The sequence below is a fragment of the Trachurus trachurus genome, assembly GCF_905171665.1.
Source record: "Trachurus trachurus genome assembly, chromosome: 20".
Taxonomy (NCBI): Eukaryota; Metazoa; Chordata; class Actinopteri; order Carangiformes; family Carangidae; genus Trachurus; species Trachurus trachurus.
In genome coordinates, this window is record NC_139911.1 from 12,910,251 (window position 1) to 12,927,655 (window position 17,405).

At 41.2% G+C, this 17,405-nt stretch overlaps 4 protein-coding genes across 4 annotated transcripts; 1 reads left to right on the forward strand and 3 right to left on the reverse strand.

The window, feature by feature from the left end:
- Positions 1-4,035: 4,035 nt before the first annotated feature.
- Positions 4,036-4,347, forward strand: LOC311003723 (histone H4; the record flags this gene model as incomplete). Its single annotated transcript, XM_083995535.1, has 1 exon — positions 4,036-4,347. The coding sequence occupies one exon, from the start codon at positions 4,036-4,038 to the stop codon at positions 4,345-4,347; it is 312 nt and encodes a 103-aa protein (XP_083851661.1).
- Positions 4,348-5,072: 725 nt separating this feature from the next.
- LOC311003694 (histone H1-like) lies at positions 5,073-5,678 on the reverse strand (the record flags this gene model as incomplete). The annotated part of the gene is made up of 1 exon (XM_083995506.1): positions 5,073-5,678. The coding sequence occupies one exon, from the start codon at positions 5,676-5,678 to the stop codon at positions 5,073-5,075; it is 606 nt and encodes a 201-aa protein (XP_083851632.1).
- A 2,234-nt stretch (positions 5,679-7,912) lies between these two features.
- Positions 7,913-8,287, reverse strand: LOC311003715 (histone H2B 1/2-like; the record flags this gene model as incomplete). Its single annotated transcript, XM_083995527.1, has 1 exon — positions 7,913-8,287. The coding sequence occupies one exon, from the start codon at positions 8,285-8,287 to the stop codon at positions 7,913-7,915; it is 375 nt and encodes a 124-aa protein (XP_083851653.1).
- A 2,600-nt stretch (positions 8,288-10,887) lies between these two features.
- On the reverse strand, positions 10,888-11,199 carry LOC311003725 (histone H4; the record flags this gene model as incomplete). Its single annotated transcript, XM_083995537.1, has 1 exon — positions 10,888-11,199. One exon carries the CDS (start codon positions 11,197-11,199, stop codon positions 10,888-10,890), a length of 312 nt encoding a protein of 103 aa, XP_083851663.1.
- Between the last annotated feature and the right edge of the window lie 6,206 nt (positions 11,200-17,405).

A 17,405-nucleotide genomic window follows, 5' to 3' on the forward strand; every position in this document is an offset into this window, starting at 1 on the left:
CTGCCCCCCACACATAGCAGACAAACATAGAAGGGGCGCACAGGTGATCGTATAGTGGGTTTACAATAGGCTATATTAAAAATAATAATCTAATAATCATATTTCTTAACAACAACCATTTTAAACAGAGGAAAGAAAATACACACATACACGTTTACATTAACATGCCGAGGCTAGACAAAACGATACACAAAAATAAACATGTAGCCTACTTGACAGCAGTGGCGTGCACAGGGGGGGGGCAGGGGGGGCGGTTGCCCCCCCTCGTGGCCCAATTGTTGAAAAACGCGTGCTAAAGTGCCCCCTGGGAGCCAAAACGCGTGTTAAAGTGCCCTCTTGGAAGCCAAAACACGTGCTAAAGTGTTCTCATGGGGGGCAAAACGTGTGTTAAAGTGCCCTCTAGGAGCTAAAACGTGTGCTCAAGTGCCCTCATGGGGGCCAAAACGTGTGCTAAAGTGCCCTCTAGGAGCCAAAACGTGTGCTAAAGTGCCCTCTAGGAGCCAAAACGTGTGCTAAAGAGCCCTCTAGGAGCCACAATGCGTGCTAAAGTGCCCTCTAGGAGCTGAAACGCGTGCTTAAGTGCCCTCTTGGGAGCCAAAACGCGTGCTTAAGTGCCCTCTAGGAGCCAAAACGTGTGCTAAAGTGCCCTCATGGTAGCCAAAACGTGTGCTAAAGTGCCCTCTAGGAGCCAAAACACATGTTAAAGTTCCCTCTTGGAAGCCAAAACACATGTTAAAGTGCCCTTGGAAGCCAAAACACGTGTTAAAACAGGCCACATCGATGTTTTTTAGTCTTAAGGTATTGATATTATAAAACAGGCCAAATCAACGTTTAAAAAGGCCAAATTTTTTTCGCCGGCGACCGCACCATGTCGCTACAGTCTCACTCTTGTCATTTTCTGAAACTTGGCAGCCCTGAAAGTGCCCTCTAGGAGCCACATCTAGGAACCAAAACGTGTGCTAAAGTGCCCTCTTGGGAGCCAAAACACGTGTTAAAGTGCCCCCTTGGAAGCCAAAACACGTGTTAAAACAGGCCACATCGATGTTTTTTAGTCTTAAGGTATTGATATTATAAAACAGGCCAAATCAACGTTTAAAAAGGCCAAATTTTTTTCGCCGGCGACCGCACCATGTCGCTACAGTCTCACTCTTGTCATTTTCTGAAACTTGGCAGCCCTGAAAGTGCCCTCTAGGAGCCACATCTAGGAACCAAAACGTGTGCTAAAGTGCCCTCTTGGGAGCCAAAACACGTGTTAAAGTGCCCCCTTGGAAGCCAAAATGCGTGCTAAAGTGCTCTATAGGAGCCAAAACGTGTGCTAAAGTGCCCTCTTGGGGGCCAAAACACGTGTTAAAACAGGCCAAATCAACGTTTTTTTAGTCTTAAAGCAATACTTACCGATCTGGCATTTCACTCAGCACAGCACAAACATTTGAAAATCAACAGCTCCACCTCCCTCACAAGTCCCACCCACCTCTCCCTCCTGCCGCATCTCCACGAGCCCCCTCCCTCCCTGCTTCATGCGTTGGCATGGCAACGGTAAACAGAACAGGAACGCGAGTGAAACGGGAACAACACAAACAAACACAACACCGGAGTTTTAAACCGTATAAACGGACTCAGTGATGATGACTGATGAGTTTTATAATAAACTGTTGTTAGCCTACTGCTACTGGAGACGCAGGGGAAGTGATTGTTACAGATTACAGTTCTCAACGAGCCGGGCTGGCGGCCGGACCAGCGCCACCTGATGCGCTGGTTCAGGCCGAAAATAAATCCAGGCCGAGCCGAGTCGAGCCGCGCCGGTCCGGAGTTCAACCGGGTCCGGACCGCTGAGAACTCACAGAGCTAACAGTAGCCTAGCCGTTAGCACAGAGCTAACAGTAGCCTACTAGCCGTTAGCACTGGATGCTTTATAGACACGTGACTTCCTGTGTTTACGTATCACTCGGGGCTGATCACTATCAACGTTACAATATCAGACATGAAACTCCGCGACCAGCTGCGGCTGCAGTTATTGGTCTTTTAAAAAACTATTTATTTCCAAAAACCTTCTTTCTTGTGTGTTGTGACTCTAGTCTCCTCTGCTCATGTCCTGCTACTGCTCTGTCAATAAGCGTTCTTCCTGGTCGGGAGGGGGGAGAGGAGGAGAGGGGTGCACAAAGTGATTACATATTAAGTAGGTTCGGTCGCTCGTCAAATCTTATTAATCGGACCGAATAATATTATTGGTCAGACTTTTCTCAGAATTATATGAGAATGAAAAAATGATGAGTTTTTAATCCTGTTGGGTTTCTCTTACATTTTAATGTATCATCAGATTATTAGTAGCATTTTAACTTAGACAAAGAAATGTGCAAAAGTTCCAGAAAGGTAAGTATTGCTTTAAGGTATCAATATTAAAACAGGCCAAATCGATGTTAAAAAAGGCCAAAAAAAAAAAATTCCAAACGCACCATGTCGCTACAGTCTCACTCTTGTCATTTTCTGAAACTTCGCAGCCCTGAAAGTGCCCTCTAGGAGCCACATCTAGGAACCAAAACGTGTGCTAAAGTGGCCTCTTGGGAGCTAAAACACGTGTTAAAGTGCCTTCAGGGAAGCCAAAACGCCCTCTTCAGTGGCGCTTTTTTTCCTTTTCGCCCCTGCCCTTCAAAAAGTCAGTTCACGCCACTGCTTGACAGACAGAGAAAGCTGATGGTTAGGCTACAGATGACAAGCACAGCTCCTGCCCTACATCACATAAAATACCTTATAATAAATAAATAAACTGAAACTAACTTACATAGGAATGAACAGTGACAGCTGACCGTTACGGAAGTAGGCTAACGGCTAAAATGATAAACACAGATCAAAACAAACGAAATTAAAGATGACAACACTTAATAACCATTACAAAATCAAACACGAAACGTTATATAGGCCTACTTAATAAAAAAAAAAAAAGAGAGATAGCCTAATTAATAAAAAAAAAACACACGGAGCTGTTGACAGTAGGCTACGTACCACACACACAGCGGACAAACATAATAGAAGGGGACGAGCTGACACTTTGCCGTTGCTAAGCAACCACCAGCTGTCAAAATAAAGCCTCGCATGAACATAAAGAGCCAGCGGCACAAAAACTTGCTGACTAAACAAAACATTAATTAATTAATTTTGACTAATACACATATTCTATTTACAACCCTGTTCTCCAGGGACATTTCATTGTAGGCTACTCCTGGGTTTCTGTATTGTTTTATGATGTTTTATGTAGGCTATGCCCTTATTCTGAAATCCCAGTACCGGAGGTTACTGTTACCAAGGAGACGGGAAAAGGTTGCGAAGCTCCGTACAGTGTTGCGGTGATTGTATCCAGTGTATGATATGATAGATTATAAACATTGTAAGTATGAGTCTATCACGACAGTTTCTTTACGAAGTAAATAGATCTGAATCCTTACAATTGCTGATTAGGCTACTGACTTTTAAAACCCAGTGAGGTGAGTTTCACAATGCTTTCTGGGTTAGGGTTTATGTTGAATGTGTTTTTGAGTAGCCTACAATAGGCCTACAACCTGATTTTTGAGAATGGAGTTGTTTTGCCCAATATTGTTTTCAAAGTATTTTACTGCTTGGATTTGGGTCTTTTAAGAATGAACAGACCTGCAACATCTTGTAATTTGTTTGCACAGTTGTCTCGGGTCTAGAAAGGAGCAGAGACTGCGATTGACTACTTTTATATTATGATCAGATGATGATTTGTCACGTTTGGGGTGACAGTTTAGGATCGCATGCGCCTACCAGTGTTCAGGGTCGGATAAGACAACTGTGTGCCAGGGTTTCACCTTTCTTGTGGACATTATTCACACAATAGCACTTAGCTGTGATTTAGGCTGTTCAGGTGGTGGCGCTAATGCGCCAAGGAAGTCCTTGTAAAAGGCCAGACCAGAGAAGAAGTCACTCTCTTCTCTCTTCATTCACGTCCTCAGAGAGGGTTTGAAAGGCGGCGCGTCCTGTAGCTGAACCAGTTGAGTATTTTTCTACCCAGCAGTAAACATGAGCGGCAGAGGAAAAGGAGGAAAGGGACTCGGTAAAGGAGGCGCCAAGCGTCACCGTAAAGTCCTCCGTGATAACATCCAGGGCATCACCAAGCCCGCCATCCGCCGTCTGGCTCGCCGTGGCGGAGTCAAGCGCATCTCCGGCCTCATCTACGAGGAGACCCGCGGTGTGTTGAAGGTCTTCCTGGAGAACGTCATCCGGGACGCCGTCACCTACACCGAGCACGCCAAGAGGAAGACCGTCACCGCCATGGACGTGGTCTATGCCCTCAAGAGACAGGGCCGCACTCTGTACGGCTTCGGAGGTTAAATACCATCACCACCAACTAAACAACACAACGGCTCTTTTCAGAGCCACACACTCAATCTCAACGAGCTCATATTTTCTTGCTTTTATTGTTATAACAATTTACTGATAATCACCATACTTCATGGTTTTGTCCCTATATCGTCAGTGTCATACACTATAACTAGAACCAACCACCTAATCGGAAGAAAGTCCTATTATAGAGTCTAATTGTTACAATTAACAAAAAGCTGATGCTGATATTGAGGAAACACCCATGACTTGATTAACTACTGTAACATTGTTGGATCTGACTGAGGCAGAGGCATGCCATCTCAATGATGTAGGCCTATTTTGTGGTGATTTAACACAGATATTGCTAACCAGAATTACATTAGGCTAGATGTTATTTTGAATTAGAATCCAAATCAATGACTCGGATGTCATCCAGTGATTATTGCAACACAGGCTATTTAATACTAATAAGTATCGAATAATACTAGTCCTGAGACTAGAAGTTTCCTTCCAGTTCAGTGCTCACATAATTTGAACTCCTTTGCATGAGCCAGCCATTAAGGTTAGCTATAATTTTCTCACACATGATTAAAAACTTTTTTGATCGTATTCTGGTGATTCTTAATTGAATTATTTAAAAAATAATAATATAATAAAAGAAATCAGCTCTTTTAGAGATGTGTGTGGCTCTTAAAAGAGCCGTTTGATATTATTGAGGTTTTCTGAGTAACAGCTCACTTCTTCTTGGGTGCTGCCTTCTTGGCCTTAGGCTTGGCCACCTTCTTAGCGGGGGACTTCTTGGCAGCAGGGGCCTTCTTGACCACCTTCTTGGGGCTCTTGGTTGCCTTCTTGGGGCTCTTAGCTGCTTTCTTGGGAGCAGCTGCTGGCTTCTTGGCCTTCTTGGGGGACTTCTTAGCCGCTGGCTTCTTGGCTGCCACCGCCTTCTTGGGCTTCTTGGCCGCTGCGGGTTTCTTAGCTGCGGGCTTCTTGGCTTTAGGAGCGGCCTTCTTGACTGCGGGCTTCTTGGCTTTGGGCTCGGCCTTCTTGTTCATCTTGAAGGAGCCGGACGCTCCGGTTCCCTTGGTCTGGACCAGAGTGCCCTTGGTCACCAGGCTCTTGACGGCGGTCTTAACGCGGACCTTGTTCTTCTCCACATCGTAGCCTCCGGCAGCCAGAGCTTTCTTCATAGCGGCCAAAGACACACCGCTGCGCTCCTTGGAGGCACCGACAGCCTTCACGATGAGCTCGCTGACGCTGGGACCGACTTTCTTGGGCTTGACGACCTTCTTCTTGGCCGCTTTAGCCGGGGCGGCGGCTGGAGCTGGAGCAACTTCTGCCATTGTTTCTTCTTGTTCTCTTGTCTAACACGACTAACAACTCTGAGTGAGCGGACTGTTGGGAATCCCGGAGCAGGAGGCGGTACTTAAACACACCATGAGAACCGTGGAGACTCAGTCTAGTCGTGGCTCCTCTGTGCAGCCTCGACACAGGGACACTTTGTGTTTTCTCGTCGCACAAAAAAGGCTCAAAAATCAATGTAAGAAAGTTACTAAAGTCTGCTAATGAACTGAGCCGATAGCGGACTCTATTCTCTTCAAATTGAAGTCACGAGTAGCTCTGATTGTCTCTGGGTTTTGTTTGTGGAGCCTCTAAACCTCAGCTGTTCTTCGTGTTGGGCATCGCTCCCCACTTCTTTCTCTCATAAAACAATAAAAAAATATCCACAGCTGCACCAAAACTTAGTTTGATATCTGCTCCACATGTTTATTCACAGAATACAATTCAAAAAAACGTCATACTAATGATCAGGTTGTAATAAACCTGAGTTATTCTCAGAGCAGCAAACACAATGTAGCTGCGTGTCAGCCTGAACAAAGAACTGAGTGTCCAGGTTTTGTATCAAATCAGATAAAGGTTAATTGTAGTATGAGTCAAAACAAAGAGGTTAAAGACAAAGCTGTTGTTACTTTAGACATAATTGATGTATTTTTATTTTATTTTTATTGATGTCTATTACTATATTATATGTATTCATGAGTGTTTGATGTGAACACTTGCTGCTGGTTTAGTTCAACAGATGTGGTACTATACAAAAATATATATATATATACTCATCTGACAACACATCAGAGAAAGTGAACAGTCTTTGCTCAGTAATAAGATTAGTAATGAATTTTAAGTAAATATACCAAGACGTACCACTGTTTCTAAAAAGTCAATGTCAATGAATTGCACAGAAAGGTTAGCTCTTCCTGGCATGCACTGAACAATAGGGGGTAAATACACTCCCTTATTTTTAATTGTACATACATTGCTCCTTTATTTTGGAAATGAACTGCCACTAAAAATTACAATGCCCCCCATCCTACCTACTAAAAAAAAGAAAAGTCAGCATGTGAGTTGTGTGACCTCTATTCCAAATGTATTTTTGTTTTCATTTTTTTGTGTTTTCAATCTGTGTCCTTTTGTGTCTTATTTATTTATTTTAATTGTTATTATGTGTTTTACTATTTTGATCTGTATTTTCTGTGTATTAGTCACTGTGCAGCACTTTGGTAAACGTTTATGTTTTGAAGATGTGCTATATAAACTGAAGCCCAAAAGCATACATACCCTGTCAAATACAAGGAATTTCTTTTTTTTTTTTTTCCAGTTACAGATTAGTATTTCAACTCAGACATGGAGTCAAGTCTGGAGCCATGACCAATTTATTTAAGTAAAGTTAGACTGTTAATGAATCACCATCATGTCCAAAGTTTTTCATACTCATACCCCAATGATACCAAGACAATATTTTGAGGGTTTTCACTGTGTTAAATTGTTGGTACTTTTTGATGATACTTTGCATCATTGACACTGGCACCTGAAATTGTTTCGTAAGTTTTTTGTATCCTTTTCCTTTCTTTTTGGCATTCTTTTAATTCCTTATTGAGCTCTCTGGTCTTTACATTGCAAGTCTTGTGTTGAAATGACTGAAATGTCATGAGAAAGTCCACTTCTATAGTCAGAAAACTGGTAAAAAAAAACAACAACAGAAAATAGTCTTATTGATGTCAAATCTGAGTCTATAACTGAAAAATATAAGAAGAAATCCCTCGTATTTGACAGGGGTATGGATGATTTGGGGCTTATGCTACATGTAAATACAGTGGATTCGGATTGGATTTGATTTTAGGGCACCTTAAGTTTGGGATTGATTGATATCAAGTAGTGATCTTTGCCTTTGGGGCAGAATTAACATAAAGCCTCCTTCCACACACACAAATGGGGGGAAAGTGTGTGAAACATTTCTAGAGTTGGTGTTTGACCAGCTGACATGGACCTCCAACACCTAAAAAGGCACTGCTCTCACAAAAATGAGGCTTGACTTTAACTTACCATTACTGTTCAATAGTGTTGCGTTATGCCAGCCACACAGCTGCTAAGCATGTGCATTGCATAATAGAGAGATAATTGTACCATAGCATGCACCATTCAGTTAATTCATTGCAATGACTAATGAAGGTTTGCACTTGTAGATGAAGTGTGTGGCTCTGAAAAGAGCCTTTGGGTCGGGTTGAAACAGCAGAGCTGTTTACTTGGAGCTGGTGTACTTGGTGACGGCCTTGGTGCCCTCGGACACGGCGTGCTTGGCCAGCTCCCCGGGCAGCAGCAGCCTGACGGCGGTCTGGATCTCCCTGGAGGTGATGGTGGAGCGCTTGTTGTAGTGAGCCAGACGAGAGGCCTCGGCAGCGATGCGCTCGAAGATGTCAGAGACAAACGAGTTCATGATGCTCATGGCCTTGGACGAGATGCCGGTGTCGGGGTGGACCTGCTTGAGCACCTTGTACACGTAGATGGCGTAGCTCTCCTTCCTGGTCTTTCTCCTCTTCTTGCCGCCCTTCCCGGCGGTCTTAGTGACGGCTTTCTTGGAGCCCTTCTTGGGCGCGGACTTTGCTGGTTCAGGCATGTTGATCAAAGGATCGTACAAACCACAATGCTGACGGGAAGGAGGCGACTGGTTTTATATAGGCTGCATGCAAATTGGGCTGTGAGGCCCCCCTCCTGTGATTGGTTGGACTGCTGACTACGTTTGAGGGCCATGTTTCCCTGATTACTAACTTTTGTCAAGTTGCCTGAAGTCTCTAACACTAATTAGTGCAAAAGGTGAATATAACTCATTAACAGTTATCATGGCATTACTGGAACATGTGTTGGTAGATCCACATAATCAATTAGCCTATATCATCGCCAATGAAAACAATGTCAGAGACTGGTATTCAGAATAATATGAATCAGCTATAATATAGCAAAAATAACAATAAAGAAACATTATGACATCGCAATTGTCCAATGTGTATTGTTGTCCAAATGTGTATTATTAACATGGACACACATCACCTTGTTAGTTAGTATGTGTATGTATTCTACCCTATGTGGTACAATATTTTATTCCATTGTTGTTCTTTTAAAGGTTGCCTTGTACAAACTGGCAAAGGGACAATCGATGAAAACTAGCCTTTTAAGGTGCATAACGTGTGTTTTTTATAAAATGTTTATTAATGTGCATCGTCCCTTTCAATTAAACTAAACTGAAACTGAGACTAAAACAGATGCAGTGAAACGGATACAACCAATTTAATATTTATATATATGTGTGTTCTCTCACAATTACCAGCAAAGACAGTAATGACAGAAAAAGATGTAAGAAAAAGAGCAGTAATATCAATTTTTCTGTCCAACCAAACCAACCAGACGAGTAAGTAACCTGCAGTGCTGAATGATTTAGTAAAGAGGGTAACAGAACAATTATACACAAAATTGGAGAATATCTGTAGTTTAGTTATAGTGGAGCTTGGCAGCAAGTTTTTAAGTCACTGAAAAAAATGAGGCAAAGCAGTAGGCCTATTTAGCCTACAGCACATGTGATATATTGATATCTTAATGCAGAGCATAGATCTAGGCTACATGGAAGTCAAACTCCATGTGAAGTGAACAATGGTAACCCCAGATTCTCTTGAGTATAGGTGCAGCCCTCTAAGAGACCCTGGATATCTGCTCCCAAAAGCCAGCCTTTTTCTTCAGCTGACATGCACTGGTGGGACAGTGGGGCCATGAATCTTTAGGGCTGCGCCTAGAATCTGGGGTTATGGGGCATGACTCGGGCCTGGGCCATGGCGGTGGACAGGGTCATTATCTGTGTGTGGGGGTGTGACCTTCAAAACTTCCTGTGTGTCTCTTTTAAAAATGGCCGACATCTCAACAAGCACATTTTATGGGAAAGAGTAAAAGTGAGCATGATATTGACAATTTTAAGTATTTTGAGTCCTTGTTGATTGTTTATTATAAATAAACATCTCAGCAACATTTAAGAACTGAATTCAGAACTGGATTGTTTACTTTCTAATGTACACTGTAGTGGACATCAGGACTCTGTACTTGTGTTTCGGTCACATTTTTTAGGAACAGCTCTTTGACAGAGGCTGAGAGAATAATTTACTAAATCATTTAGGGAGATTCAGAAATAGATTTATTGGAGGATGAGAGTCAAAGGAAAGATGATGACCCTGTAGGAGAGTGTAAAAGTTCAAATGAGGAAGAGCCAGATGAAGGAGATCAAGACACAGACCTGGTGAGGTGCACTATCGGCTTCTATGGGCCAAAACCAAAAGGTAGGATTTTAAATCAGTGCAAAATGAATGCCCATGGAAATATGCTCCAGAAAACTGATCTTGACTCTAAATAATGATTAAACAATGAAAACTGCTCATGGATGGACAACAAGCTTTTTGTTGAGGTATTGAGCATAGGAGCATAAGATGCAGCCTGTTTCCCTTTTGCTCTTAAACATCTAAATGCTCAATGAAATACCATCTCAGGAAGAATGTCTAATGATGAAATCAAAGATAAATAGTGTAGTTGATAAAAAATAAAAAAAGAATGAAAACCCCATAATTGACATTAGTTTTTTGATATATTACTGTAGGCTACTTTACAATATAATTCTAGTCTTCCACTGTACATTATTATAAGCATCAAAATATTGCACATTTGAGAACAATGTAGTCCTGTTGTCCACTATAGTGCACATGTTTTAAAATTACAAGTTTGAGGGCAAAACTGTTTTTGAGGACAAGGATTCTTTTCCAGGCAGGACTGGACTAATGATTCATGAATACTCACAATAATGTTAGTTTTTCTTTATTCTGTACTTTGTATTGAGATTGTGGAACATTAATTTTGAAGCAGCCTGCAATTATTGGCTGTCGGCAAAAAAATGACACCGGGACCTGAAATATTTCAAACACCTACTGTATAACAGTAGGCTATAGCTTTCTACAGTGCGATTAGAAAGTTGTGCGATATAAATTAAACTTTTACATGATAGGAGTTATGGCTTCAGATCATAAAGAATATTCTAACTGTATTATCTTCTAGTTGAAGTAGGACACCAACGCTAGTGAATTGGTATAGTCTACAACAATAAAAGCAAGAAGATGTGAGCTCGTTCAGACTGAGTGTGTGGCTCTGAAAAGAGCCGTTGTGTTGTTTAGTTGGTGGTGATGGTATTTAACCTCCGAAGCCGTACAGAGTGCGGCCCTGTCTCTTGAGGGCATAGACCACGTCCATGGCGGTGACGGTCTTCCTCTTGGCGTGCTCGGTGTAGGTGACGGCGTCCCGGATGACGTTCTCCAGGAAGACCTTCAACACACCGCGGGTCTCCTCGTAGATGAGGCCGGAGATGCGCTTGACTCCGCCACGGCGAGCCAGACGGCGGATGGCGGGCTTGGTGATGCCCTGGATGTTATCACGGAGGACTTTACGGTGACGCTTGGCGCCTCCTTTACCGAGTCCCTTTCCTCCTTTTCCTCTTCCACTCATGTTTACTGCTGGGTACAAAGATACTCAACTGATTCAGGCTCGGGGCGTCTGCCATTTTATACCCACTGTGGGTGGAGCTTGGTGAGCGGGAAGAGGTGGGAGGAGCAGGACTCTGGGGGAAGGAGGACGTAAGTGGACCATGGCAGGAGAGAGAGAGAGAGAGAGAGAGAGAGAGAGAGAGTGGAGACAGAGCAGCACTTCCTGCTGCACTGTGACGCATACACACACATCAGGACACAGACATACACTAACATCACACTAACAACACCCAACTTCACCCAACTCTCAGACCAAGACAAATTCTGTCATCTGTTAGGAGAACAAAGAGCCACTGCTTTAGAAGCAGCAAAATATGTTTGTGCCTGTCACAAAAAGAGAGAAGAGCTGCTCAACATGAGCTCCTCTATATGAGCAGCTGCTGCTGCTCCTGTTGAGTTTTACCTGCTAAATGATATCTACACTGTTTGTTCATTAGTATCATCTGTATTATTATATTATCTGTTTATTTATTTATATTGTATGTTTATTTTACCATTTTTGTAATGCTTTGGCAATATTGTAATGACAGTCATGCCAATAAAGCTTGTGAAATTGAAATTGAATTGAGAGAGAGAGAGAGAGAGAGAGAGAGAGAGAGAGAGAGAGAGAGAGAGAGAGAGAGAGAGAGAGAGAGAGAGAGAGAGAGAGAGAGAGAGAGAGAGAGAGAGAGAGAGAGAGAGAGAGAGAGAGAGAGACAGAGAGAGAGAGAATAAAAGAAAATAAAGTGCTCTCACCAGGCAGGCTTTAGGAAGGAAAGAAGTACAACTGATAACATTTTGAGGCTGGCAGAAGACGTACAGCAAGGATTCAACAAAAAAGAAATTACAATTCACTTTATGCACAGCTACAGTACTTCCTGAAATAAACCAGCTCGTTTAATTCCTGTCTTGGACCAATTGATTAATCCAGGTGTGTCTGAGTAGTCACAGTGGTCAGACACACCTGGATTAATCAGTTGGTCCAATAATGTAAAACAGGAATTAAACGAGCTGGCTTATTTCAGGAAGTAGTGTAGCTGTGCATAAAGTGAATTGGTGTTTTTTTTTTTACATTGAAAAGGTGTTCGATAAAATGTGGCACAAAGGATTCATATAGGCTACAGGCTGCTGGACAAAAACCTTAAGCTCCCACATCAAATGGTGGTGCTACTAAACAGTTTCTTAAACAGAGAAATCACAATAAAAGTTGGATCCTCAGTTTCCACTAGATATAGCCCAGAAGCGGGGGTGCCACAAGGTTCAGCCCTCAGTCCTTTGCTGTTTCTTCTTTTTACTGGGCCTCCTCAAAGAACTCAAAATACATTGCCATAAAGCTCCAGGTATGCATCAATGAGAGAGAAGAATGGGCTAATATGTGGCCAATAAAATTAAATCCAACCAAAACACAATGTGTAGCCTACTCTTCACTATACACCCACGTAAAAAAGTCACCTTCCAACAAAAAATGCAGTGGACAACTCACATTGCCGAAATAGAAGCCAGACACAGACTAAACCACCTGAAGGTGCTCTGCAGGAAGAAGGGAGGAGCAAATCCAGAGACTGCTTTGAAGGTGTACAAATCCTATATTTGACCTTTGTTTGAATATGCAGCCCCCGCTTGGTGCAACCTAGGGAGAGATCCACTAAACAAACTCCAGGTCACATAAAACATTGCCACATGTAACAAATACACCCACCTACTTTCTGGCCTCAAGACGCTCCAAGAAAGAATGGTCATTCTGGGGGAAAAATATCTTCATAGGGCTGAAAATAATCCATCACTTCAATCAATTATTGAAGAAGAAAAAACAAACCCACCCCGGAACATCTGCACGACACCCCTGTCTGTTTTATTGAGTTACTGATATATAACCTAATACTGTTGTTATTACCACTGATTTCGGTTCATTATTTTTATATTTTATCACTAGTAATTTTATTATCATTACTATTTTTTTTTTCACTTCAACACCTTACAATACATTTTAGCTATTCCAGTTGCCTTAGATAGGATAGGACAGTAAAACTGTCATGTTCTCTGTGTTCCCATGTTTAGTTGAGTTTAGTTCCTGTTTTATTTTGAAGGTCTGTTTTCCTGTGTGTTGGGGTGTGTGTCTTTGTCCTAGTTTAGTTCCTGTTTTAGGTTGAAGTCCTTGTCCTGTCCTCCTGTGTAGCTACTCCCTGCTCGTGATTACCTAACGTGTCTCACCTGTGTTAATTGCACCACCTGTGTCTCGTTCCCTGATGTATTTAACCTCAGTGTCTCCCTTTGATTGATTGATTGATTGTTTTTATTTCGTATGAATGACATACATAGATACGAAAAGGATAGGTAAGAAGCCAAAGGCTTATGAGGAACCTACCTCCTTGCAACTGTTACATTTACAATCAATCATGGTGTAGAGACAATATCACTAAGGTACTTAGATATAATACAGATGTATCGGCGGGTTCGATCCTCACTCAGGGCAAGTCCGAACCAAACAACATCGGTCACACAGAGACAAGTTTGAAGACATGATTCAGTAAGCAAACATTGTTAAATAAGAAAATCAGACGATGAAAATGGGTTGCTCTTGCAAAATCCATACATAATTCATACCTCACACTTTATGAGAAATGAGGAATAGCTTTCTTATACTAACTTATTAAAGCAATTTCATAAACAAAGAAGAACAATGATTAACTTAATTTCACCGATGTCTAATAACTGTGAATACAGTAAATTTACATGAACACATTTGCCTTCAATCATCATACAAAACACACAAAGCCTTAAAGCTACGAGCCAACATCAAAACCTTCATACTCAGAAATACATAAACCTTCAAAGACCCTTTGCCTGCCCCTATGCATCCAAGATTTGTCCATATCCTTCAAGTTTAGATTTTATAAACATTTTTTTGAAATGATAAATATTCTTACTTATTTTAATCTCATCTGGTAATCCATTCCATAGTTTTACTCCCTGAACTGAAGAACTCTTCAGCGTTGTCCGTACCTTAGATTGCTGGAAGTTTAGTGCATGTCTATATTCATATCTCCCTTCTCTTTCCTTAAACAATTTCTGTAGGTTTCCAGGGAGCAGATTATTTCTTGCTTTGTAAACTATCTGAGTCGTTTTCAGTTCAACTGTGTCCAATAATTTCAGTGTGTTTGATTTAAAAAACAGTTTGTTGGTGTGATGTGTATATCCCACATTATGTACGATTCTTATACCCTTTTTTGCATGGTGCTGAGGGGATTTCAGATTTCAACACAGTATGTTAAATAAGGTAGTAATAGGGTACAATAAATCAAATACAGAGATCTCAAATTTAATATTTCAAAGGAGGTTAAATCGAAAGCAACTGGACTTAGTTATTTGTCTAGGAAGACGTTTCACCTCTCATCCAAGAGGCTTCATCAGTTCATGTACGCAGCTGACCAGGCTGGGACTGGTCCAACTATCTGGTGTGGAGACTCACTATTTAACCTCTTGTGTGGGCGTTTCACAAGGGTGATGATGTCACTGGTTCCCTTTTGTGCTCCAAGTGCCACAGGTTCACAAGTGGCAAGTGACTCCAACGACTGTCGCTAGAACACAATAGGGCACTATCGAAGTCGAAACCAACTTCCCACCAACGACTGTCACTCCAACGACTGTCGTTGGCACTTGGAGCACAAAAGGGAACCAGTGACATCATCACCCTTGTGAAACGCCCACACAAGAGGTTAAATAGTGAGTCTCCACACCAGATAGTTGGACCAGTCCCAGCCTGGTCAGCTGCGTACATGAACTGATGAAGCCTCTTGGATGAGAGGTGAAACGTCTTCCTAGACAAATAACTAAGTCCAGTTGCTTTCGATTTAACCTCCTTTGAAATACCATGACCTGGACAAATGAGAATATGCACCGGCTCAAATTTAATATGCATCTTGTTTTCCTTAGGATGCCTAAGCTCCTAGCTGTTTCGATCTGACATGGTTAATGTGGGATTTCCAACTCAGGTTTTGGTCGATTATGACTCCCAGAAAAGTATACTGCTGTACTCTTTCAAGTTTTACTGTAAATGACCTTTAATATGAGCATAGTATTTTTATAAATGTGTTTTTATGTTTACTTAGTAACATTCTTTAAAGCCAGGCTTTTATTTTTTATATATTAAGCAGACGGATATTCAGTGCTTTTATTTTGAAAGCGTCTCGCTGAGACCTCGTACACATCCGGTGCTTCGGAGTTTACCGGCAGAAGGAAAAGTGTGTCTGCAAGGCTAAAAGAGTGTCTTCAATGCTAAAAGCAAGCAAAGTGTGTCTAACCCACATGAAACGCCCTAGCACCTGGCTAATAAGGGGCACAAGGTTTGTTTTGTTACCATTTCATGCTATATTTATGTCTGGCTCGAGTTTGGTTGCCGTGGATATTTTCATGCATAAAACGTATTGTGGTTAGCGGTAGCTACTATTAGCATCGGCGAGCTGCCGTGTCGGTCTGTATTGAAGTGAGATGAAGCTATAAGCTAACTCGTAGGTTGTTTTAGTAATGCAACAGGATGTATTTTGTCTGTTTTATATAAGGTCTGCTAAGGTTAAAAACTGTTTATTGGGTTAAAAACGAACGGTTAAAAATGCTAATTTCATGTCAAATATTGTTTTATATTGCACTCTATGTGAGGTTGTCTTTCAGTTAAAATGTGAATTTTCCCTCATGACTGTAACATCAATCGTAGCAGTTAAAATATATATTTAAATTCATGGAGTAAAACCTGTGAGTCTACAATAAGTTTATTAGATAAAAAGAGAGTTAACTTAACTTACATAATTGTTTGTGATAAAGGCAGTTAAAGGTAATTTCAAGTAAGAGTAAAGGTAACTGTATTTTGTTTTCTTCTTTTCATAGCTCTTACGGTGTGTTTACATTGAATACGGTCCAAGGAATAAAACATTGTGAACCATCAGTTTGAGAGTCCGACCATCATTTAGCCGGGGATGCTACATTTACGTTTTCAATGCTTAACTCTACTTGAGTGATTTACCTTCTTATTACCAAATAGGATGAATTTAGATTTTCTTATGTTTAATGAGAGCTTATTACTATCAAACCACCGTTTTAAGCTGTTAAGTTCAGCTGTAATAACTTGTAACAACTGCTGAATGTCCTTACCTGAGCAAAAAATATTGGTATCGTCCGCAAAGATTACATATTTAAGTATGTCAGATACCATGATTATATCATTGATATATAAGATAAATAATTTCGGACCCAATACAGAGCCTTGTGGTACTCCACAGGAAATGTTTAAACATGAAAACCTATAGTCGCCTATTTGAACAAATTGTTTTCTGTTTTATATGTAGCTCCGTATCCAACTAAGTCCTATTCCTCTGATTCCATATCTGTTTATGTAATAGTATGTCATGATTTATGGTGTCGAAAGCTTTCTTTAGGTCAATAAAGACTCCAATAGCATACTCCTTGTTGTCTATTGAATTTGTTAATTCCTCTATGCCATTAAGGTGGATCTGTTGGCTCTGAAGCCATACTGGCCTTCAATCAGAATATTGTGCTTTTTAATAAAACTGTCCAGTCTTGCAACAAAGAGTTTTTCAAGGATCTTGGAGAACTGGGGTAGTAGTGAGATCGGCCTATAGTTTGTATATAAATGTTTATCTCCTGTTTTATAAATCGGTATTATTTTAGCTGTTTTCATTTCTGTAGGAAAGGTACCTAGTTTGAATGATAGATTACATATATGAGTAATGGGGTCGACTATTTCTTCGATAACTTTTAAAATTAAGGCCATATCTATGCCATTCTCATCAATAGATGCTTTGTTGGTTCGTCGTCGTTACTTCCCATGTCCATGCCCGTCTTTCCAGTGTTTCCCCTGCCTGTCTGTGAGTGAGTATACAATTATATTATATATATATATATATATATATATATATATATATATATATATATATATATATATATATATATATCGGATATCATATTAATTAGTGGTTTTCTGTTAGTTTCCATAATTCTGACGCTCCTGAATGCATCGTAGCAATTCCGACGCTCATGTACGCACCACACTTGTCTGTGAGATGCTGTAGCTGTGAAAGTTTGTTTTTCCTCCCGATACAGCAGTGGATAGCCCATGAATTTTCCTTTTACCTGTTTTTCTCAACATTCGCCTGTACATCCTGGGTTTATCCCAGA